The 24,771-nt window shown below is 46.6% G+C and overlaps 1 protein-coding gene across 32 annotated transcripts in view; it reads left to right on the top strand.

Moving 5' to 3' along the window:
• CAMK2G (calcium/calmodulin dependent protein kinase II gamma) overlaps nucleotides 1–24,771 on the top strand; it is a gene marked incomplete at both ends in the record, with an annotated part of 78,712 nt that overhangs the window by 41,287 nt on the left and 12,654 nt on the right. For 14 of the 32 annotated variants that reach the window (XM_080695035.1, XM_080695036.1, XM_080695053.1 and 11 more), the window contains 3 exons: nucleotides 2,821–2,904; nucleotides 3,109–3,151; nucleotides 9,275–9,318. In XM_080695035.1, the coding sequence (XP_080551161.1) occupies nucleotides 2,821–2,904; nucleotides 3,109–3,151; nucleotides 9,275–9,318 (171 nt within the window). Of the gene's footprint in view, nucleotides 1–2,820; nucleotides 2,905–3,108; nucleotides 3,154–7,300; nucleotides 7,364–9,274; nucleotides 9,319–23,910; nucleotides 23,944–24,771 lie in introns of all 32 variants that reach the window. The other 18 variants (XM_080695033.1, XM_080695052.1, XM_080695051.1 and 15 more) reach the window with 5 other exon arrangements.

The following is a 24,771-nucleotide window of genomic DNA, read 5'->3' as shown; positions in this document are numbered from 1 at the left end:
GGGGTTGTACCATTCAGTGTCCCAGAAGAGGAGCTGGTTTGTGAGAAAATATGATGATTTTGTTTGGCACACACTTAGTGGGCAGTTAGAAATAAGGCTGACTGGGCCGGGATCTGGCTCAGTGGTAGAACATGTGTCTAGTATGTATAAGATCTTGGATTTGATTCACAGCTTTAGAAAGTAAGAAATATAACTTCAGAGATTAGAAAAGAGGTAAAAAAGTGGAAATGCAGATTGTAGTCATTTGTGTATAGGTGATGTTGAAGCTGTAAAAATAGGATTGGCCCGGTACCGTAATTGGGAGGTTGAGATAGGAAGATCACAGGTTAGAGGCCAGCCTCAGCAACTTAGTGAGACCTTGTTTCAAAACAAAAGAATAAAACAGGGCCCGGGGTATAGCTTTGGGTTCAATCCCCAGTAAAGAAAGAAAGAGAGAAATGGGATTGTCCCTGTGCTGATCAGGTCCTTAGGTGAGCCGCACACCAGCATTTAAGGAGGGGGAGGCAGCAAAGGGACTGGGATGGGGACCTCCGCAGTTAGCAAAGAGCAGGAGAGCAGAGGTGCAAAGTAAGAAGTAGGGGCCAGGAAGGGAGCGTCAGTGGTCAGGTGCTGCCAGAGAGTCCCCGACGAAGATGGAAAAGAACTCACGGACTCTGATGCACGAGAGGCTGTTGTTCATCATTCCAGAGACAGTGGAGTGAGACAGACAAAGCCTGTTTCAGGGCCGGCAGAGAAAGTGTGACCAAGGAGGAGAGTGGGAAGCGAGGCAGTGGTGGGGAAAGAGGGCCGGGAACGTGGCCCAGCGGTACAGCACTTGTGTCGCATGCTCAGCACCGCCAAAGAATAGGGGCAAGAAATGATACTCCACAGAGGAGGAGGCATCAGGGAGACACTGTTTTTCTGTATCTTATTTTTTATTAGCATGTATTAAGTATACATATTAAATAGTAATGGAGCTTCCTGGGATAATTCAGTTCATGCACACAGTACACGCTGTCCAAATCCAGCCTCCCTTTAACTCCTCCGTCTACCTGTCCCAGCTTCCAGTAGTCACTAGTCTATATTCAGGGCCTAACTTTTTTTTTTTTTTTTTACTTCCACATTTGAGAGAGAACATACAATACCTGTCTTTCTTTGTCTGTTTTTTTTTTTTTTATTGACTGTAATGTCTTTTAGTCCCATTTATTTTTTACTTCAAGATTTTATTTAAGGAGCAGTTCGAATATACAATGTATAGACTACAGAGAACAGCCTAGTCCAGAGGAAGGGATTGAAAATGGTGTCTGATTGAGGAAGCAGAGGCTTGGAGAGCAAAGGGAGGGTCTGCTGCGCTCAGATTGGGCGCCCCAGCCCCGGCCTGAGGAACGATGCTGTGTGGTGGCTGAGGTCATGGGTGGGGCCGAAGCAGAAGCAGCGTGACCTCTCTTATCTTCGTGGAGAAGTTAACAGTGAGGAAGGCAAGATGGAGTGAGACGCTTGGAGAAGGTAGAGGAGAAGGGGAGAGTTGCTTTGGGAAGCCCGGAAGAGAGTGGGCCGGAGGGGAAGGCAAGGACCGTGGGTACCAGGCCGCGGTCTTAGCATTTAGTTTTCTAGCAGGCTGGCTAAGGCAGCAACAAGGGAGCAACTTAAAATGGGCACTCAAGATCAGAGAAGTAGTGTGTCCTCGCGTTCATTTTTGTGGGCCCCAGCCTCCATAATCCTGATATCTCTGTAGCTGAGGACATTTTCATATTATGACAGTAAGAAATAATTGATACTTAAAGCCTGGCATGGTGGCGCACGCTTGTAATCCCAGTACTTGGGAGGCTGAGACAGGATTGCGGTTCTCAGCCAGCCTCAGCTACTTAGGCCCTCTGCAACTTAGTGAGACCCTGTTTCAAAATAAAGAATAAAAATTAGGGCTGGGAGTGTAGCTCAAAGGTAGAATGCTCCTGGGTTCCATCCCTAGTACCGCAGTTAAAAAAAAAGAAAGAGCCGGGCGTGGTGGCGCACACATGTAATCCCCGCACTTGGGAGGCGGAGACATGAGGGTCATGCAGGTTCAAAGCCAGCCTTGCTGGCTTAAGAGACCCTGTTTCCAAATAAAAATATAAAATAGGTCTGGGAGTGTAGCCGGGAGGTAGAAGGGTTTCCAGGAGCCCCAGTACCACCAAAAAAATATAAATAAAATAAATAAAAAAGAAAGAAAATTGATACTTAGATGATCCTGAGTCATCAAGGAAATGCAGACCATGTCTGGTAGAGTCTGTTCAAGGAGGCAAGGAAGTTACTAGTAAACACACTGAAGAAAAATTTTCATCCGAAATGATGAAAAGAACGGTGCTTCAAGGTAAAGATCCTTAGCTTCTCGAGTCACAGCTTCATTCTGAACCTTGTGTCGAGAGGAGCTCTTAGAAGGAGTGAACATTCTCTGTAGAGGCTAGGAATCTGTTCTCTCACTGCTCTGAATCTTAGCCACAGCAGGTACTCAGTGAATAGCTGCTGAAAGAGGAACTGAAAAGGAGCACAGCACATAGAACACACACTCCCATTCTCAGCCTCCTCTGCCCAAGGAAGATCAGAATGCTCTTCTCAGTGCCTCCTGTAGCATCGTTTAGCAATAGTGCTTTCATATCCAGGTTGTCTTTATATAACCTTGAGCTTGGGGTCATCTTTGTACTCAAAACATTTTCATGTCCATGACCTCATTTGATTTTCAGAGCATCTCTGGGGTGGCCGAGGGCACAACCCTGTCCTGGCACAGCAATTGGTACCAGGACTAAGGTGGAAGATGGAGGGTCCAGACTGGGTGGTTCATGGGCTTATCTGTTTGGTTTCCAGCAACGATCCACAGTAGCTTCCATGATGCATCGCCAAGAGACAGTGGAGTGCTTGCGCAAGTTCAATGCCCGAAGAAAACTGAAGGTGAGTCTGGCTTTGCAACCACTAGCCTCCTGCAATCACTACAGCTCCTCCTCCATCACAGAAGGAAGCTCATCTAGTGGCTGCAGCTGAGCTATGCAGGTTGTATGTTGCAGGTGTCCTCTTGTACCTGGAGCTGTTTTGCCCGAGGCCGGGCTACCCTTTGTGGAGTCCCGTTGAACTCACCTGGCATTCCTCTTTCCTCAGGGCGCCATCCTCACAACCATGCTTGTCTCCAGGAACTTTTCAGGTATGTGTTCCCAGCTGTGCACTTTAATTCTGCCGAGGTGAGTGGGTTGGGCCTGGACTGTGGCCATGCCCAGCAGCACAAGTATCTCAGGCAACACCTCGAGCAGGGTAGATGAGGATCCTGTTCTGAGGAGCTGCTGCTGCTGCTGCTGTGTCCTTTTACCAGGGTTCTTGGATGAGGGAGGAGCCTTGGCTTGGGCTCAGATTTATCAATTCTATTCCTTAGAGCCTCCCAAGAAATAGCCCTGCATAGTTATCCTTGTGCATTCTTAATTCTCTTAAGACTCTCTACTTTGAATTCTTAGCCAACCTAGTTGGGTGTGGAAGCCCATTAGGGGCAATTTCCTCTAACTACCATACCCATGTGGTAAACTCAGTACTTTGGGAGGCTGAGATAGACGAATTGTAAGGTGACTTAGCGAGACTCAGTCAAAATAAAATAGGGCTGGGGGTGTAGTTCAGGGGTAGAATGTTCCTGGGTTCAGTCCCCAGCACCACAATAAGTAAGTAGCTAAATAAATAACTAAATAATTTTTAAAAATTTAGCTAGTTTAGACTATTGGAAAATGTGCTAGAGGAAAAAGAGAAATAAGATAGATATAAAAAGTCTTCTTAGTTGCCTACAACTAGGATGATCTCTCTTGTCCAAGTAGAGATGACTAAACTTTTTATGGGGACCCAGGCTTAAAATATTCTCTGTGGTACTAGCTGTAAAAGTGAAAACATAGAAATCAATAGGTTGGGGGAAAGAACTTGCTTATTGGATTTATATGAGAAATCGAGAGTTGAGATCAGCAATTTGTAAAAGTCACACTTGGCATTTCTTTCTAAGATGCAAGACACTCTTCTCCCCTTTGCCCCGCTCTGGTCCTCATCTCCATCATTGTTTGACCTCAGTCGGGAGCACAGTGGCTTTTCTGTGAGGAAAAAATTAATGTCAGGGCTTAACCAAAGCAGAAAGGTCTTTCCCCAGCTTGCTATTGCCCCTGATCTTCTTCCTTCTAACCCTCAGCCTCGCTGTTTTGGCTCAGGACCCTCTTCTCATCCTAACAAGACTCCCTCCCTCGCTTTCCTCCCGCACTGCCACGTGGGCTTGTGTGTAGTGTGAGCCACTGGTCGTGGTGGGTGGTCGCTCTGGGCAGGGATTGCTCCTTTGTGCTGGAGTCCCAGTGGGCTTGGTCTTGCTGGGTCCAGGTAACCTGTTGGCTTTGACTGGGAGGCAGGAAAGCAGGGCCACAGGACTCCGGGCATCAGGACACCCAGGGGGCTCATCCCATGTCATGGCCATCCAGAGGGGAAGACTGTGATCCAGAGTCACCCTCACAGATGGTAACAGGAGCACACAGTTGGCTGCCTCCACAAGATGGAACTAAGGCCCACACTGTGCTGCTTTCCTCTAATGACCAGCAGCTGCTACCTTCTGGGGTTAAGAGCTTCTCTAGAGGATGCTCGAGAGCATTCCTGTGCTGCACCTTGAGGGGTGATCTGGCCTCTGCGCTCTGAGGAGAGGAGCAGCAGTCAAGGCAGCGTCCCATTACCTGGCCAGTCCTTTGCAGCCTCAAGCCTCCACATCAAACCCCTCCCTTCACATACAGCAGGAAATCAGTGTCGTAGTTTCAGAAAGTGAGTCTCTCTGTTAGGACAAAATACTTCAGTTCATCCCCAAAGAGCCTCCTGCCCATGTTGCCCAGAGCTCACCTAGCCTTTGCCCTGGATCAGAGGAGACTAAAAAAAAAAAAAAAGTTTGTTACAAGCATTCCAGGATAGCCTCTTCACAGATGAGGACAGAAGTATCTTCCTGTCTCTGGAAGCTTCTGCAGAAAAAGCTGTCTACAGATGTCATAAAGAAGGAAAGTCAGAAGCCAGGCATGGTGGTGCATGCTTCTAATTCCAGCATTTGGGAGGCTGAGACGGGAGGATTGCAGTTCATGGACAGCTTCAGCTACTTAGTGAGGCCCTCTGCAACTTAGTGAGACCCTGTTTCAAAATAAAGAATAAAAAATAGGGCTGGGGTGTAGCTCAAAGGAAAGTCATAGCCAGGCATAGTGGCACATACCTGTAATCTTAGTACTTAGGAGCCTGAGACAGGAGGATTGCAGGTTCGAGTTCAGCCTGAACAACATAGTGAGATTTTCAATAACCTAACAAGACTTTGTTGCAAGACAAAAAATAAGCCAGGCATGATGGGCATGCTAGGAATCCCAGTACTTGAAAGGCTGAGACAGGAGGATCACAGGTTCAAAGCCATCCTTAGCTACTTAGTGAGGCCTTCTGCAACTTAATGAGACCCTGTCTCAAAATAAAGAATAAAAAATAGGACTGGGGGTGTAGTTTGGAGGTAGAATGCCCCTAGGTTCAATCCCCAGTTCTGCCAAAAAACTTCAAAGAAAGTAAGTAAAATAGCTGGGCGTGGTGGCGCACGCTTGTAATCCTAGCATTTGGGAGGCTGAGATAGGAGGATCGTGGTTCTGGTTCGGGGACAGCCTCAGCTACTACTTAGTGAGGCCCTTTGCAACTCAGTGAAACCCTGTTTCAAAATAAAGAATAAGCCAGATGTGGTGGCGCATGCTTGTAATCCCAGCAATTGGGAGGCTGATTCAGGAGGATCACACAGGTTCAAAGCCAGCCTCAGCTACTTAGTGAGGCTCTCAGAACTTAGTGAGACCCTCTTTCCAAATAAAGTATTAAAAAAGTCTGGGGGTGTAGCCCAGAGGTAGAAAAGCTCCTGAGTTCCACCCCCAGTACCACAAAAAAGAAGAAAAGGAAAGGAAAGGGAAGGAAGGAAGGAAGGAAGGAAGGAAGGAAGGAAGGAATAAAGAAATAGGGCTGAGGGTGTGGCTCGGAGGGAGAATACCCCTGGGTTCCATCCCCAGTACTGAGAAAAATAAAATAAAATAAATAAATAAATACAATAAAAAAGGACTGGGGGTGTGGCTCGGAGGGAGAATGCCCCTGAATTCAATTCCTAGTACCACATACCACCAAAACATTTAATAAGAAAAGAGGAGCTGGGCATGGCGGCACATGCTTGTAATCTCAGTACTTGAGAGGCTGAGACAGGAAGATCACTGGTTCAAAATCAGCCTCAGCAATTTAGCAAGAATCAGCAACCTAGTGAAACCTTGTTTCAAAAAATAAAAAAATAAAATAGGGCTAGGGGTGTAGCTCAAAGAAAGAAAGTTACTGCTGCCTGTAATCTCAATACTTGGAGTATTTGGGAAGTACCCCCCACCAGCCCAGGAACCTTATTAAGACCCTGTCTCATAACAAATAATAAAAAGGGCTGGCAGTGTAGTTCCATGATAGAGCACCCCTGGGTTCAATACCCAATACTGCAAAACAGTTTTTAATAAATAAAAGTAATAATAAACAAGGTAGGAAAGGCACCTGTTTCTTTGAGCATGAGCTAGGCTGTTTCCTTGACCCAAAGTTAGGGGGTGTAGCTTAGCCCACACTCTAATAGCTTTGCTAATGGTGAAATCCGGGCTCCCAGAGTGTACTGCTTTGGCAGCCTTTGTTTTCTTTCTGTGGGCTCATTATTTGGGCATCTTCATGCTCAGCATATTGTGAAATGCAGGCTGAGAAAGCTGCTTCTCTTGGCTGCTTCCATTAAGAGAGAGAGAAGGACTTGTGTCTCCGAGGAGCTGGGGCCCATCTGTAAACCTAGCTGCCTAGAAGCCACAGGCTGCTCTGATCCAGAATCTCAGATAATGGTTGCAGTTGTTCCTAGGGAGGGAAGGTCTGAAGGTGAGGCTTGGTACCCTCACAGCCTTTAGCAAGGGCTGGTTTACTTCAGAAAGCACACCTGCTTCTCACCAAGTCAGGCTTTTACCTGTGGACCCTCAGCTGAGGTGATCCCGGGAAGAGCACAGAAGCCATGTACACAAGGTAGCAGTGTGGCCTTCCCTTTGCCCTGCCCCAGCCTGGTCCTCCCAGGCCCCCAGACTGCTGTAGGGCTGGCTGCACCTATCTCATTGGCCTGCCTCCTGGCACCTCTGCTCCCCAGCTCGGCTGGCTTGGCCATGCCACCTGGGCCCTGCTGTGTGTGGGCAGCCAGCAGTGCCCACGCCTCATCTGGGACATGCTTGCTGCTGACTGGCCCCTGTGGCTTTGCGGCAGCTCTGTGCACTGAGAGATTGTATCCCCTCAGTTGGCAGGCAGAGCTCCGCCCCCGCCTCGCCTGCCGCGAGCGCCGCCGGCCTGGCCGGGCAAGGTACGTGGCATGAGTCCTCCCTGACCGCCTGCCTCGGCTCCCTGCCACCCCACCAGGAGGGCCAGCATGCCAGGCCCACTCACCAGGGAGACGAGTCCCATGCTTGCGGGCTGAGATGGGCATGCCAGATGGACCGCCTAACTTGGCATCTGCGAGCGCATTGGTGTTACAGACCCCTAACCAGCCGTGCATGCTGGGCGCTGGCCAACTCTCAGGAGGCAATAGCCTGGGGATATGGAGCTGGGCATTAGGAGCCTTTCCCCCAGGCAGCCATGGGCATAGCCCAGAGCTGCCCAGTGGTAGGGTTAGACTTCTGCAGCACTGTGTAAGAGCCCTCGGGAGGAAGTCACACACCTCAAAATTGTGAAGTATGACTTTTGCAGGCCTCCAGGTCTGAAAGGCTGTAGAGCACAGAAGCTTCAAGTCAGCCATTCCTGGGTTTGGATTCCAGTCCTGTTGCGTCCTGAGCAAATCATGTCAGCTCTCCCAGCCTTAGTTTCTTCATATCTAATAGGGATAGCAGATAATATAGTAATGTTTAAGGTTCTGTATGGCAAAAGCTCTCAACTCTGCCTGTATAAGACAATTATCTGGGAGCTCATAAACAATCCTAATGCCAGGGCTCCAACCCAGACAAAATCAGTATCCTTAGGAGATGGCAAAAGAAGAAACATTTTTTAAAGCTCCCCAAGTGATTCTAGTGGGTAGCCCGCGTTGAGAACTGGCTGGTTCATGTGAAGCCTATAGATAGTAGGTGGTCAGAGTTACTAGTAAAGCCATTTAAAAAATAATAATTTTCAAATCCATCATAGAGATGAGAGGACCCCTATTCTTACTGGAGAAAGATGGGCCACCACTTAGGTAGGAATGGCTCCCTGAAGAGCAGAAAGGTAGTGGCAACAGTGGCGGTGATGGGTGAGTACTTACTGTGTACCCGGCACCTTACTAAGTGCATTTTAGGATGGTCCCACTAGATTTCCACCAGTAGCCTGTGACCTCCTGTTTTATCTATGTTATAATAAAGGAATTGAAGCTCAAAGAAGCTAAGTAATTCACTAAAGGTCACAACAGCCTAATAAGTGGTTGGAGTCAAGAAACAAACCCAGGGCAGTCTAGGTAGATGAGGAAGTTGGCCTGAGTCCATCTCTCTGTGCCCCCAGGACTCGCCTGCCCACTGTCTGCTGCCTTCCTGTGGCCCGGGTGGTCTGCTAGTGTCTCTGGCCTGGTGTGGAGCTCATCCACTTTGAGCATTACTCCATGCCTGGCTGGAATCTCTTTGACAGCTCGTTATTCTATTCAGTCCTCCCTGCTCTAGTCCAGAGAGGAAAGGATGGCAGTGAGGACCCACTAAACCTGCTGAGGTCCTGCCCAGTGAAGGCTTCAACCCCCTGGCAAAACCCTCCTGTAGGTGGTCCTGGTTTCTGTGTCAGTGTCTGTATGTCCGCCCTCACGTCTGGTCTCCTTTGTGAACTGTGACACTGTTTCTTGAGATCTCCTGGAGATGTCTTGCATCCTTCCAGTGTGGCCATCTGGAGAACCTTGGTGGTATCTAAGGATGGAGTCCTTTCACCCTGGCGCTCTGCTTCCAGGCTGGTGGAAGCTGTTGAAGGCAGAACTCCCGGGGCCCCAGCAGCTCCAGTATTGAACATGGTTTCTACTCCTAAGTGCAGGGTATTCATTTCTGCTGAGCCCTCTTCCATGGCACAGATGTCCTGGGTGCCGCCTGAAGCCATAACACCACTCAAGATGCCCTTCCAGCAGAGGGGCTGCTAGGAAGGGCCTCTTTTAGGGGTCTTGGGGACTCCTGGCCCCCTTGCAGACACAGCAGTCTCTTGCAGATCCAGCTGTCAGATTTCAGGTTGGGGTGAGGGAAAGATGCAGAAGATGTGACTTTCCTCTTTGTTTTCACAGCTGCCAAAAGCCTATTGAACAAGAAGTCGGATGGAGGTGTCAAGGTGGGTATCTCTCGAGCACTTTGCCCAGGGACAGGCCTCTGTCCCCCAGTGGTTACTCTGGGGATTCTAGGCACCTTGTTTTCCCTTTCCCTGGAAGCTGCTGTCCCAGCTGTTCTTCTCTAAATAAAAGCCTCTGCGCTGAGAACAGCAGGTTCCACTGGCCTGGGAGAGAACAAAGGAGAGGTGTCTTCCTGACCCTGGCTGGATGGGGAAGGTGCTGGGAAGCCGTCTCAATCGTCGTTTCCAGAGCTGACCCTAAACCTGGTTTCCACACATGAACCTCATCCTCAGGGCTGGAATGTCTGGGTTTAGGCCATCTGCTTCATCTTTCCTTTTTCTTTTTCTTTTTCTTTTTTTTTTTTTAATGCCACCCCTTTTAGTCAAATAAAAGCAGAGTCTTTCCTGGGTGATTCAGTCAGGGTTCAGGGCTGGGAACCTGAATATCCTTTTGGACTTTATCTGTAAAATACTTCTAGAACCCTGGTGAAATACCACTGAGTGAGTCTTAAACTTTGAGGGTAGACTCCTATATATGGGACCTGGACCAGAAGAGGGACCAGGGGCTGGAAGTGGCTGCTTGGCTGATGAAGAGGAACCCAGGGCTACCTACCAATAGGGCCCATGGTGCACATGGATGCTTTGGCAGAAAGGGTCCTCTGGCTGGCACGTTGTATAGGAGTTCATGCTATCTTGAAGCCTTACCAACTTACACCATAAAGAATTTCAAACCAAGAAATCATCAAAACCTTCAGATCTCCAACAAAACTTGAAATTGGGCCGTTACCCAGGACCTTGTGTCCACAGTTGAAATGTACATACATGCCCATTCCATTCTTCTCACCCCTTTCTCTTGCCCTTATTCTCTGCATGCCTGCTTTCTGTGTTCTTCTGCCCGTAGGAGGGGAGCTTGGGCTCTGCACACCTGCTGACATGGAGCTGGGTTGGCCAGGCAGGGCCCTGGTTCTGAGTGCAGGCTAGGTGGGTAGAGTTAGGGAAAGAGGCAAGTTTAGTTGGAGAAAGATTTTTGGATATTTCTACCTGGGGAAGAAGCTAAAATCAATCCATCTTTACAAAGTATATAGTACACTCCTAGCTAGAGCAGAAGTCTAGCTCTTCACACAGTTTGAGATCACACAGGAGGTGCAAGAGGTAATATTAGCTTTCATCTTGCCTTAGGAAGAGGAAAATGGCTACATCTGGAATCAACTAGGCACTGTTCCTGGACCCTCCATGGGGTGGTTCAGGCTGAGAAGCTTATGGGAAGCTGGGTGTGGTGGTGCACACTTGTAATCCAGCATTTGAAGGCTGAGACAGGAGGATTGTAATTCATAGACAGCCTCAGCTACTTAGTGAGGCCCTTTGCAACTCAGTGAGACCCTGGGTTTCAAAATAATTAAAAAAAAAATAGGGCTGGAGGTGTAGCTCAGAGGTAGAATGCCCCTGGGTTCCATCCCAGTATTATGAAAAAGAAATAGCAAGGGGAAGCTGGTCATGGTGGCACACGCGTGTAACCATTTGGAAGACTGAGACAGGAGGATGACAGATTTGCGGCTAGCCTGCCCTCCACAATTTAGTGAGACCTTGTTTCAAACTAAAAAATAAAGGCTGTGCGTGGTGGTGCACGCTTGTAATCCTAGCATTCAGGAGGCTGAGAACGGGAGGATTGCAGTTCGTGGACAGCCTCAGCTACTTAGTGAGGCCCTCCACAACTTAGTGAGACCCTGTTTAAAAAAAAAACAAAGAATAAAAAACAGGGCAGGGGATGTAGCTCAGAGGTCAAATGCCCCTGGATTTCATCCCAGACCCACAAAATAAATAAATAAATAAATAAATAAATAAATAAAGCAAGCAAGCAAGCTGGGCGTGGTGGCGCACACTTGTAATCCCAGTATTTGGGAGGCTGAGACCAGAGGATCACAGTTCGTGGACAGCCTCAACTACTTAGGGAGGCCCTCTGCAACTCAGTGAGACTCTGTTTCAAAATAAAGAATAAAAAATAGGGCAGGGGGTAAAGCTCAGAGATCAAATGCCTATGGATTCCATTCCCAGACCCGCAAATAAATAAATAAATAAATAAATAAATAAATAAATAAATAAATAAATAAATGGTTTGGGGTGTAGCTCAGAGGCAAAGGCAAAATGCCCCAGGATACCACAAGAAAAAATAAAAATAAAAGAGAAGCCAGGCGTGGTGGCATACACTTTTAATCCCAGCATTCAGGAGGCTGAGACAGGAGGATTGCAGTTCGCGGACAGCCTCAGCTACTTGGGCCATCCGCAACTTAGTGAGACCCTGTTTCAAAATAAAAAGAATAAAAGTAATAGGGCAGGGGCACTCGGGAGGCTGAGACCGGAGGATTGCGGTTCGCGGACAGCCTCAGCTACTTAGTGAGGTCCTCTGCAACTCAGTGAGACCCGGTTTCAAATTAAGAATAAAAACTTGGGCAGGGGGTCTAGCTTGGAGGTTGAATGCCCCTGGGTTCCATTCACAAAAAAAAGCAAAGAGCTGGGCACTGTGGCACACACATATAATCCCAGTACCTGGCAGGCTGAGACAGGAGGATCACAGGTTTGAAGCCAGCCTCAGCAACTTTTAGCAACTTAGCAAGATCGTGTTTTCCTTTTTTTCTTTCTTTTTTTCTTTTTTTTTTTTGGTGGTACTGGGGGTGGAACCCAGAGGCTTTCTACTTCCAGGCTATACTCCCAGACCTTTTTTTATATTTTATTCGGAAACAGGGTCTCACTAAGTTGCTGAGAGCCTCACTCAGTAGCTGAGGCTGGCTTCAAACCTGTGCGATCCTCCTGTCTCAGCCTCCCAGGCGCGGGGATTACAGGCGTGCGCCACCACGCCGGGCAGTGGAGATATCTTTTAAAGGCCCTGGGAACAACCTGGTTTGTTCCCAGACAAGAGTCTAGTCCTGGACAAGTAGATTTGGAACTCACGTGAGTACACTGCACAAGTGCAGACCCTCCGCCAGTGTTTATCAGATGCATACTGTGCGCTCCAGGAACCAGGAAGGCAGCTACATCACCTACCCTTTTAGGTGTTCACCAATGAAGAAAGGCAGCTGCCAGTTCCAGTGTAGTCTGATAAGATTTCTGTGAAAGGGGTCCATAGAACAGGTCTGGAGGAGCAGAGAAACCAGATCAGGAAATCTTATAACCAGGTGGCACATGCTTGTAATCCCAGCATTTGGGAGGCTGAGACAGGGGTACCATGGGTTTGCAGACAGCCTCAGCTATTTAGTGAGGCCCTTTGCAACCCAGGGAGACCCTGTTTCAAAATAAAGAATAAAAAAAAAATAGGGCTTGGAATGTAGCTCAGAGGTAGAATGCCCGTGGATTCCATCCCCAGTACCACAGTGGAGGGTGGGGGGGTGTCTCCTTAAAGGAGACAGCCCAGGAACTGAATTTGAAGGACCAATTGAGTTTTGTCTGGTTGAGGAGAGGGAAGGATATCCCAGGCAAAGGGACCATCCTATGTGAAGATACATAAGTTTGAAATTGCATGATGAGCCAGGCATATGCCTGTAAATCCCAGTACTTGAGAGGCTGAGACAGGAAGATCACAGGTTCGAGGACAGCCTCAACAACGTAGTGAGACTCTCAGCAACCTATCAAGATCCTGTTTCAAAACAAAAAAATAAAATAGGGATGGGGATATAGCGCAATCTGTTATGAAGAGTACAAAAAAAAAAAAAAAACCAAGAAAAAAGAAAAAAACAAGAATGAGCTGAAGGGATGAACAACTGACCAAAACAGGACCCAAAATGCAGGAGGGACTGTTGAGGGGAGAGGACTGGTAAAGGAGCCATTAAGAGATGGGTTTCCAACTGGGCTTGGTAGCACATACTTGTAATCCCAGTATTTAGGAGGCTAAGACAAGAAGATCTTAGGTTGGAAGCCAGCCATATCACAAAATAAATAAAAAGGCCTGGTGTGATATCACAAGCCTGTAATCCCAGTACTTGGGAGACTGAAACAAGATGACAGGTTTGAGATCAGCGTCAGCAACTAAGCAAGGCCCTCAGCGACTTGGTGAGATCTTGTTCCAAAAAATTTTTAAATTAAGCCGGGCATGGTGGCACACATTTGTAATCCCAGTACTCGGGGAGGCTGAGACAGGAGGACTCAGGATCACAGCCAGCCTCCGCTACTTAGTGAGGCTCTCCTCAACTTAGTAAAACCCTGTTTCAAATTAGAGGGAAAAAAAAATTGGGCTGGGGAGGAGCTCGGAGGTAGAATGCCTCTTGGGTTCTTTCTTTGAGCCATGCGCACATGCTTGTAACCCCAGTACTTGGGAAGCTGAGACAGGAGGATCACAGTTCGCAGACAACCTCAGCTCCTTATGAGGCCCTCTGCAACTTAGTGAGACTTCTGTTTCAAGATAAAAAATAAAAAATATACCGGGCATGGTGACGCACACTTGTAATCCCAGTGCTTGGGAGGATGAGATAGGAGCCAGCCTCAGCTACTTAGTGAGGCTCTCAGCAATTTAGGAGACCCTGTTTGCAAGTAAAGTATAAAATAGGTCTGGGAGTATAGCCTGGAGGTAGAAAAGCCCCTGAATTCCACCCCCAGTACCACACAATAAATAAATAAATATTAAAAAATATTCTACCTCTAGCTTGGAGGTAGAATGCCCTGAATTCAAACCCCAGTAAAACACACACACACACACACACACACACACACACACACACACACACACACACGGGAGCGTAGCTTAGTGAAAGAGTGCTACTGTGTTCAATCCCCAGTACTGCAAAAAAGAAGAAGAAAAAAACTGATCGAAAACCTAGTGAAGCCGGGCGTGGTGGCGCACGCTTGCTGTAATCCCAGCATTCGGGAGGCTGAAACAGGAGGATCACAGTTTGCGGACAGCCTCAGCTACTTAGTGAGGCTCTCTGCAACTCAGTGAGACTCTATTTCAAAATGAAGAATAAAAATAAGGCAGGGGTACAGCTTGGAGGTAGAATGCCAGAATGCCTCTGGGTTTCATCCCCAGTACTCAGTACCAAAAAAAAAAAAAAAAGTAAAGTGCACATTGTGACTACTTCACTGAGTGATGAGAATTTGGGGTTTGCTTGTTTGTTTTGTGGGTCTGGGGGTGGAACCTAGGGGCTTTCAACTCCCAAGCTATACCCCCTGCCCTTTTGTGTGTGTGTGATACTGGGTGGGGGGGGCAGGGGCTTTTCTACCTCCTGGCTATACTATTTTATACTTTATTTGGAAACAGGGTCTCACTAAGTTGCTGAGAGCCTCACTAAGTAGCTGAGGCTGGCTTCGAACCCGTGCGATCCTCCTGTCTCAGCCTCCCAAGCGCTGGGATTACAAGCTTGCGCCACCATGCCTGGCTCCCAGACCAACTTTTTATTCTTTATTTTGAAACAGGGTTTTACTAAGCTGCAGAGGGCCTCACTATAAGTAGCTGAGGCTATCTCAGCCTCTGGAATGCTGGTATTATGAGCATGCACCACCACACTTGACTATTGGGGATTTTTAAAAATACATTTTTCTCTATTTTCACTTAAACCATGGGTTATGCTTACAACAGTTATTTGTAAATCCAAATACTCTAAACAATATATATATATATATGTATATATATGTGTGTGTGTGTATATATATATATATATATATTTTTTTTTTTTTTTGTGTGGTACTGAGAGTGGAACCCAGGGGCTTTCTACTTCTGGGCTATACTCCCAGACCTATTTTATACTTTATTTGGAAACAGGGTCTCACTAAGCTGAGAGCCTCACTAAGTAGCTGAGGCTGGCTTTGAACCTGTGCGATCCTCCTGTCTCAGAGGCCTCTCAAACAAAGGGATTACAGGTGTGCCCCACCACGCCCGTCATCCAATTTTGTTTTTTGTTTTTTGTTTTTTTGCTTTTGGTGGTACTGGGGGTGGAACCCAGAGGCTTTCTACCTCTGGGCTATACTCCCAGACCTTTTTTATATTTTATTTGGAAACAGGGTGTCACTAAGTTGCTGAGAGCCTCACTCAGTAGCCGAGGCTGGCTTCGAACCCATGCGATCCTCCTGTCTCAGCCTCCCAAGCACGGGGATTACAAGCGTATGCCACCATGCCCGGCTTCCGATTTGTTTTTAAAGTAAGGCATAGCTGAGCATGATGGTGCACACTTTTAATCCCAGTATTTGGTTAGCTGAGACAGGAGGCTCGCACATTCGTGACCAGCAATTTAGTGAGGCCCTGTTTCAAAATAAAAATAAAATAGGGCTGTGGGTGTATCTCAGACGTAGTATGCCCCTATATGTAGCTTGTAATGATTTTTTTCCGTCATTGGGGATGGAACCCAGGGGCCTTCTACATCCAACCTGCACCCCCAGCCCTATGTTTTATTCTTTGTTTTGAATCAGGGCCTCACTGTGTAGCTGAGGCTGCACAAACTGCGATCTTCCTGTCTCAGCCTCCCAAGTACTGAGATTACAAGTGTGTGCTACCACGCATGACTTTTAATGACATTTTAAAATTATAAGAAACAGAGACTGGAGGACTGGGGGTGTAGCTCAGTGGTAGAGTATTTGCCTAGCAAGCCCTGGCTTCAGTTCCTAGCACAACTAAAAAAAGAAAGAAAAATAAAAGACGGAAGCCAGGTATGGTGACACAATCCTGTTATTCCAGCAACTCAGGAGGCTAAAGTAAGAGGATTGCAAGTTCCCGGCCAGCCTGGGCAGTTTAGTAAGACTTTGTCTCAATGAAAAATGAAAAGAGCTGGAGATGTAGCTTGCTCTTGGATTTAATCCCAGGTACTTTGAAAAAAAGGAGAGGGAAGGTCTGGCCAACACTCAGGAGTTTTGATATTTTTCCCCCTCTTCTCTGTTTTCACAATTGTTTCTATATTACTGTGGTCCTTTTAAACTCAGGACATTTATATGGTAACTAATGTTGTGGTTGCATGAGAGGGCTGACACAGCAAAAGGAGGTCAAACCAAGGTGTGCGGATCGGATCTTTGTAGGCTTTCTTGAAAGTGGAGGTGATGATCTCTGTTGTGGGGAAGCCCATGAAGTTCTTCAGAAGGTCCTGGACTTTCAACATCTTGGGTGATTCTTTTGTAGCCCATCTTCCCTTCTCAACACCCCCTTCACTGGTTTCTTCTGTTAAGTGTAAAGTTTCCTTCTTGCTGTTCAGAAGCTTTCTGCAAGATGCTCAAAATATGTAGCATTGGTTTCAGTGGCTAGTCTTGTCTTTGCTCTTGAATTTGGGAACTTTAGGTTCTTTTAAATGTCTTTGAAGGTAGGTACCGGTGACCTAGGATCTATGAAAAAGTGAGAGCTATTTAAAATTAAGTATAGAAAAGAGGCTTGAATTATTTTCCAGTATAGAAAATATATGGTGTACTGGGGCTCCTGGAAACCATTCTACCTCTGGGTTACACTCCCAGACACCTATTCACCTATTTTTATATTTTTATTTTGGAAACAGGGTCTTCTAAGCAAGTGTGGCTGGCTTCGAACCTGCGTGATCCTCCTGTCTCCGCCTCCCAATCGCAGGGATTACAAGTGTGTGCCACCATACCCCGTCTCCAGTATAGAATTTAAAATATGCAAATAATTTTAAAAATAAAAGTGAGACATGATTATTTATTTTTGTGTATGTGTGGTATTGGAGATGGAACCTAGGAGCTTTCTACCTCAGGGCTATATACCCTCAGATCTATTTTATATTTTTGGAAATAGGGTCTCACTAAATTGCTGAGAGCCTTACTAAGCTGCTGAAGTTGGCTTCGAACCTGTGATTCTTTAAATCTGATCTGGCAGCTGGGCATGGTGGCACATGCCTATCATCTCAGTACTTGGGAGTCTGAAACAAGAGGATCACAGGTTTAAGGCTAGCCTCAGCAACTTAGTAAGGTCCTCAGCAATTTAGTGAGACTCCTTCAAAATAAAAAATATTCTGGGCATGGTGGTGCATGCTTGTAATCCCAGCATTTGGGAGGCTAAAATAGGATTGTGGTTTGTGGCCAGTCTCAGCTACTAAGGCCCTTTGCAACTCAGTGAGACCCTGTTTCAAAATAAAGAATAAAAAATAGGGCTGGGGTGTAGCTGGAGTGTAGCATCCCCAGTACTGCAAAATAAATGAATAAATAAACAAACCAGGATGGTGGTGCATGCTTATAATCCTATTACTTGGGAGGCTGAGACAGGAAGTCTAGGTTCAGGGCCAGCCTCAGCTATTTAGTGAGGCCTCTGCAACTCAGTGAGACCCTGCTTCAAAATAAAGAACAACAACAAAAAATGGGGCTGGGGTGTAACTCGGAGGTAGAAAGCCCCTGGGTTCAATCCCCAGTACCACACAAAAAATAAAATAAAATCGATCCGGGCATAGCAGCACACACTTGTAATCCCTGCACTTGGGAGGCTGAGACAGGAGGATCGTGCAGATTCGAAGCCAGCCTCAGCTACTTAATGAGGCTCTCAGCAACTTAGTGACACCCTGTTTGCAAATAAAGTATAAAATAGGTCTGGGAGTATAGCCCAGAGGTAGAAAGCCCCTGAGTTCCACCCCCAGTACCACACACACACAAATAAATAAATAAATAAATAAATAAATAAATAAATAAATAAATAAATAAATAAATACAAACTAAAAAATAAGCCAGATGTGGCACATGCTTTGAATCCTTGTACTTGAGAGGCTAAGATAGGAGAAACACAGGTTCACCACCAGCCTTGGCAACTTGGTGAGGCCCTCTCAACTTAGAACCTGTTTCAAAATAAAGAATAAACAGGGCCGGGCATCGTGGTGCATGCTTATAATCCCAGTACTTGGGAGGCCGAGACAGGAAGATCACAAGTTTGTAGACTCTTTCAAAATAAAGAATAAAAAACAGGGCTGGAGGTATAGCTTGAAAGTAGAATGCTCCTGGATTCTATCCCCAGCACCACAAAAAAAGGAGATGGAAGAGGAGGGCTGGGGGATATAGAACAGAGATAGAATGCCCTTGGAGTCAATCTCCAGTATCACAAAAAAGGGGAAAAAAAGATCTGGCATTAAAGTAATGCTGCAGTTTGCTGGTTGAGAAAGAGCCCGTCTGTGGCTAAAGACAAAGCCCTGGAAAGATAAAGAATATTAAAGATGTGCACCAACCTGGAAAATGGTTCTGGGATAGGAAGGAGTGACCTTGAGTTCTACAGGATAGTCAGGAGGAAGAGACGCAGCTAGGAGAAGGGTGGGCACAAATTCCACATAAAGTTAAAGCAAAAAGGTGCTGGGCGTGGTGGCGCACGCTTGTAATCCCAGCATTCAGGAGGCTGAGACAGGAGGATCATGGTTCGCGGACAGTCTCAGATACTTAGGCCCTTTGCAACTCAGTAAGACTGTTTAAAAAATCAAACAAACAAACAAACAAAAAAACCCGGAGCCAGGCGTGGTAGTGCATGCTTGTAATCCCAGCATTCAGGAGGCTGAGACCAGTGGATTGAGGTTTGCCTCCATAACTTAGTGAGACCCTGTTTCAAAATAAAGAATAAAAAATAGGACTAGGGTGTAGCTTGGAGGCAGAATGTCCTTGGGTTCCATCCCCAGTACCACACACACACACACACAAAAAAAAAAAAAACAAACAGATGAAAATTTTTTGCTTTAAGGCAAGATCCAGGTAAAAGCAACTTTTTGGCCTTTGGCGGCCAGCTTCTGCAAATCACCAGAACTAAGACTGGGCCTGGTGAGTCAGGGCCCACCAGACTCTCACCACTGTGACTCAGTGCAAGTTAGAAACCTGTGCTTGCTTTAGTCTGGGGAAAAGCCAGTGTAAGCAAATTCTGTTTAATTCAGCATGCATCTGTTGGACTAATGCAAACTGTCAGGCATTTTGCTAGGTATTGTGAGGATTCCAAAGGTAGAAAATTTATGGGCCTTTTTAGCTGTGAGTGGTGGCACTTGCCAGTAATCCCATACTTGGGAGGCTGAGTCAGGATCATAGCATCAAGCCCAGTCCTAGCAATTTAGCAAGACCCTGTTTCAAGTTAAAAAATAATGAAGATGGGTGTGGTGGCATGTGCTTGTAATTCCAGGATTTGGAAGGATGAGACTGGAAGATCGCGGTTTGAGGACAGCCTCAGCTACTATTTAGTGAGGCGCTTTTTTTTTTTTTTTTTTTTTTTTCGGGTCTGGAGATGGAGCCCAGGGGCATTCGACCTCCGAGTTACACCCCCTGCCCTATTTTTTATTCTTTATTTTGAAACTGGGTCTCACTGAGTTGCAAAAGGGACAGCCTCACTAGGTAGCTGAGGCTGTCCGCGAACCGTGATCCTCCAGTCTCAGCCTCCCAAATGCTGGGATTACAAGCATGCACCACCAGGCCCGGATTAGTGAGGCTCTTTTGCAACTCAGTGAGACCCTGTTTCAAAATAAAGAATAAGCCGGGCGTGGCGGGCGCACACTTATCATCCATGCGCTTGGGAGGCTGAGACAGGAGAATCACACAGGTTCGAAACCAGCCTCAGCTACTTACTGAGGCCCTCCACAATAGTGAGACCCTGTTTCAAAATAAAGAATAAAAAATAGGGCTAGGGGTGTAGCTTGGAGTTCAAATGCCACTGGGTTCCATCCCCAGGCCCGCAAAAATAAAATTAAATAAAGAATAAATTGCCGGGCATGGTGGCGCAAGGTTGTAATCCAGGAGGTGGAGACAGGAGGATCATGCAGGTTGGAAGCCAGCCTCGCTGGCTTAACATACCCTGTTTCTAAATTAAAAAAAATAAAATAAACTAGGTCTGGGAGTGTAGCCTGGAGGTAGAAGGGTTCCATCCCCAGTACCACCAAAAAATAAAATGAAAAATAGGGCTGGGGGTGTAGCTTGGAGGTAGAATGCCCCTGGGTTCCATCCCCAATACTGCAAATAAACAAGCAAACAAATAAATAAATAGGAGCTGGGAGTGGTAGTGCATGCTTGTAATCCCAGCGCTTAGGAGGCTGAGACAGGAGGATCACGTGGGTTTGAAGCTAGCCTCAGCTACTTAGTGAGGCTCTCAGCAACTTAGTGAGACCCTGTTTCCAAATAAAGTATAAAATAGGTCTGGGAGTATAGCTCGGAGGCAGAAAAGCCCCTGGGTTCCACCCCCAGTACCACAATAAATAAATAAACAAATAAATAATAAAGAAAAAGAAAAAAATAGGGTTAGGGGTGTAGCTCAGTAGTAGAACATCACTGGACTTAATCCCCAGTACCACAAAAAGAAAAAAAAGCATATGGCATTCCTTTAAAGCATTAGCACTATTTGGTAAAGGGTTTATGAGTACAGGTTAGATAGTAAGGATTTTTTTTTTTTCCGGTACTGGGGATGGAACTCAGGGCCATTCTACCTTTGAGCTACACCACCCAGCCCTATATTTTTATTCTTTTTTTTTTTTTTTTTGTGGTACTGAGGGTGGAACCCAGGGGCTTTTCTGCCTCCGAGCTATACTCCCAGACCTATTTTATACTTTATTTGGAAACAGGGTCTCATTAAATTGCTGAGAGCCTCACTAAGTAGCTGAGGCTGGCTTTGAATCTGTGTGATCCTCCTGTCTCATCCTCCCAAGTGCTGGGATTGCAAGTGTGTACCACTACGCCTGGCTCTTTATTTTTTTATTTTGAAACAGGGTCTCACTGAGTTGCAAAGAGTCTAAGTAGCTGAGGCTGTCCTTGAACCAAGATCCTCCTATCTCAGCCTCCCAAGTGCTGGGATTACAAGTAAATGCCACCATGCCTGGCTCATAGTAAGGAATTTAGATAGAGAGGGCAGAGGAGGTAAATGTAAAGCAGCTCTATTTTTGAGAGATAATTTTGGAAGTAAAAATCTCATCTTGTTTGAGCTTACTCAAAGACTTGTTTAAAAAAAGCCTTATTTATTTATTTATTTATTTATTTATGATGGTACTGGGGTTCCTGGAAGCCCTTCTACCTCCAGGCTACACTCCCAGACCTATTTTTACATTTTTATTTGGAAAAAGGGTCTCCTAAGCCAGAATGCGCGGCTGGCTTCGAACCTGCGCGATCCTCCTGTCTCTGCCTCCCAAGCGCGGGAATTACAAGCGTGCGCCACCACGCCCGGCCTTTTTTCTTTAAATCAGATTCTAAGTTATGAATTATTTTAAATATTTGTAGTCAAAATATTTTTTTTTAAAGTAGAAGGTGTGCTGGGCGTGATGGCACATGCTTGTAATCCCAGTACTTGGGAAGCCAAGACAGGATGATTGCAGGTTCGCAGCTACTTAGTGAGGCTCTCTGCAATTTAGTGAGACCCTGTTTCAAAATAAGGAATAAAAATTAGGGCTGGGGGTGTAGCTCAGAAGTAGAATGCCCCTGGGTTTTATCCCCAGGTGCCACCAAAAAAAAAAAAAAAAAAAAGTAGAAGCTGGGTATGCTGGTGCAGTTTTGTAATCCCAGTATTTGGGAGGCTGAAACAGGAGCATCACAGGTTCATGACCAGCCCCGGCAACTTGGTGAGGCCCTGCGCAACTTAGTGAGACTAAATAATAAGAATAATGGCTGAGAGTATAGCTCAGGTGGAACGCTCCTGGGTTCCATCCCCAGTAACACACACACACACACACACACACTAAAATAAGGAATAAAAAAAGAGAAGAATATCAGCCTCTTGAGGGCAAAACAATTAAGAGAAGCGCTTACTGTGCCTAGAACAGACTTCAGTGTTTGTTGGATGTGGTTATATGCATGCGCAAACATCACACAGCAGACACATTCCAAGGGGGTGGTGTCTCCCAGTGAGCTAACTGTAAAATCCACTATTACCTTCACCTCTTAGACAGTCTTCTAAGGTATATTTTCAGTGTGCCATGTGGTCCTTCTTTGGATGCTTTTGTTCACATCTAAACATAAAATCCATGAGCTTGCAGTCAAGGCTAAGGGATCATGGCTTTCAGCCTTCACCACAGATTACAACTCTGTATTTTTATAATCAATGTACTTTTTTTTTTTTTTTTGGTGGGTCTAGGGATGGAACACGGGGCATTCGACATCCAAGCTATATCCCCTGGCCCCTTTTTTTTTTTTTAATTCTTTATTTTGAAACAGGGTCTCACTAAGTTGTAGAGGGCCTCACTGAGTAGCTGAGGCTGTCCGCTAACCACGATCCTCCTGTCTCAGCCTCCCAAACGCTGGGATTACAAGCGTGTGCCACCACTCCTGGCTCATTAATGCACTTTTAATCGCCAGCATTCTATTTTTTCTATCTCCTGGTAATTATAAAATGCAATCAAACGCTCAGATTATTTATTTATTTATTTGTTTAATTGCAGCACTGGGGATTGAACCCAGGGACATTCTACCTCTGAGCTACATCTCCAAGTCTATTTTTTAGTCTTTATTTTGAATCAGGATCTCAGCCAGGTGTGGTGGCACACGCTTGTAATCCCAGCGCTTGGGAGGCTGAGCCAGGAGGATCGCATGGTCTCAAAGCCAGCCTCAGCTACTTAGTGAGGCTCTCAGCAACTTAGACCCTGTTTTCAAATAAAATATAAAGGCCGGGCATGGTGGCGCACGCTGGTAATCCCCGTGCTTGGGAGGCAGAGACAGGAGGATCACACAGTTTCTAAGCCAGCTGCGCGCGCTGGCTTAGGAGACCCTGTTTCCAAATAAAAATGTAAAAATAGGTCTGGGAGTATAGCCCGGAGGTAGAAAACCTCTGGGTTCCACCCCCAGTACCACCAAAAAAAAAGTTGAATCAAGGTCTCACAAAGTTGCAGAGAGCCCCACTAAGTAACCGAGAGTGCCTGCAAACCTGGAATCCTCCTGTCTCAGCTTCCCAAGTACTGGGATTACAAGCATGTGCCACCATGCCCAGCTCAAATCTTTTAAACGAGCATTGACATATCAACAAAGAAGGGGACACCAAAATTTAACTGTAATATTTTTTCCCCCCAGTACTGGGGATGGAACCCAGGGGCTTTCTACCTTCAAGCTACATTCACAGCCCTATTTTTTAAATTTGAAATAGGGTCTAAGTTGCAAAGGGCCTTACTAAGTCGCTGAGGCTGTCCATGAACCTCGATCCTCCTGTCTCAGCCTCTCAAATGCTGGGATTACAAGTGTGCACCACCATGTCTGGCTGTAATATAATTTTCAAAAGTCCAACATCTTTAGCTGAAAAGTAGCATAGGAGTATTAGCAAAGTCTGGGTTCAGAGATCAAATGTTATTAAACTGAGGACAATTTACAGTAACTTTTGCTATTTACTTGGTAACTGTTCACTTGAATTTCAAACAGATTTAGCAGAGTGAAGAAGTGAATACCCACACAAGTGCCTTATGAATTTAAACCTGTAAATTTGTAGCAATAGATGTTACTTCTCTGTTAAAGGTGACTTAATTGCCTTGAGCTTTCTCTGAGCAAGGTGGAGCCTTCTCATACACTGCAGCTGCGTTTGTGACCCTGATGGCAGAGGAGTGCCTCTTGTCCGCCTGGGTGTTGTTCTAATCCCTCTGGTGCTGGATTCCAGGTCTCCTCCTTTTGCTCTTCTCTCCCCAGCGCAGAGCCCGTGCTGGTGCACTAACCTGCGTGTCTCTGTGCTTCTCTTACCTCCTCTTCCCCTTCTCTTTCCCTTTGCTGTGGTGTGTCCAGAAAAGGAAGTCGAGCTCCAGCGTGCACCTAATGGTGAGCCTTGCCTGCCCACCCATCTGCCCACTCCATGCTGCCTGCGCCTGCCTGCCAGCCACGCAGACCCATTTTGCCATGTGCGTGTGCTTCACTCATTCTCACTGCATGTTTGTGCTCTGTGGGCAGGTGTGGCCTGTCCTGCCAGACTGGGGCCATTGCCCAGGGTCACCCAGTGGCCTTTAGAGCGTTGGAAGGTGTGGTGTGGCACCCCTGCTGGGGAGGTTGGCCGGTAGCCCAGGGCAGGAATGAAGCTGGTAGGGACTCAGCACCAGGCAAGCACAGGGAGAGTCCCTTCTTATTGTCAGGCAGGAAGAGGCCTTGCTCACCAGGTATGAGCAGCTGCTACCTACAGACCAGCAACTGGTAGGCAGAGAGACCGCTAGGCTCCCAGCTTCCAGCCTTACTCCTCTGGATTTTCCCCCATGCAAATTCGATTCTCTGGCTAGGCCCAGAGTCTCTTTCTGCCCGCCTGGCCCTCGGGGAACACTTGAGAGACTATAGTGAACACATCTTCTTTCCCATGGGACACAGGGCACCAAGAGGAACACAGCAGCCTGAGTCATGATGAAACCTTCCATTTAAAACCAGAGGTGGGAGCTGGGTGTGGTGGTGCACACTTGTAATCACAGCATTCAGTAGGCTGAGACTGGAGGATCGTGGTTTGCCGACAGTCTCAGCTACTTAGGCGATTTGCAACTCAGTGAAACCTTGTTTCAACAATAAAAAGACTAAGAAATAGGGCTGAGGATATTGCTCAAAGGTACAACACCCCTGAGTCCCATCCCCAGTACCACACACACAAAAAAAAGAGATGGAGCCACTTGG

The sequence above is a fragment of the Muscardinus avellanarius genome (assembly GCF_963383645.1).
Source record: "Muscardinus avellanarius genome assembly, chromosome: 4".
Lineage (NCBI taxonomy): Eukaryota > Metazoa > Chordata > Mammalia > Rodentia > Gliridae > Muscardinus > Muscardinus avellanarius.
The sequence above is the reverse complement of the archived record's forward strand: the minus strand, read 5'-3'. Positions and strand labels throughout refer to the sequence as shown.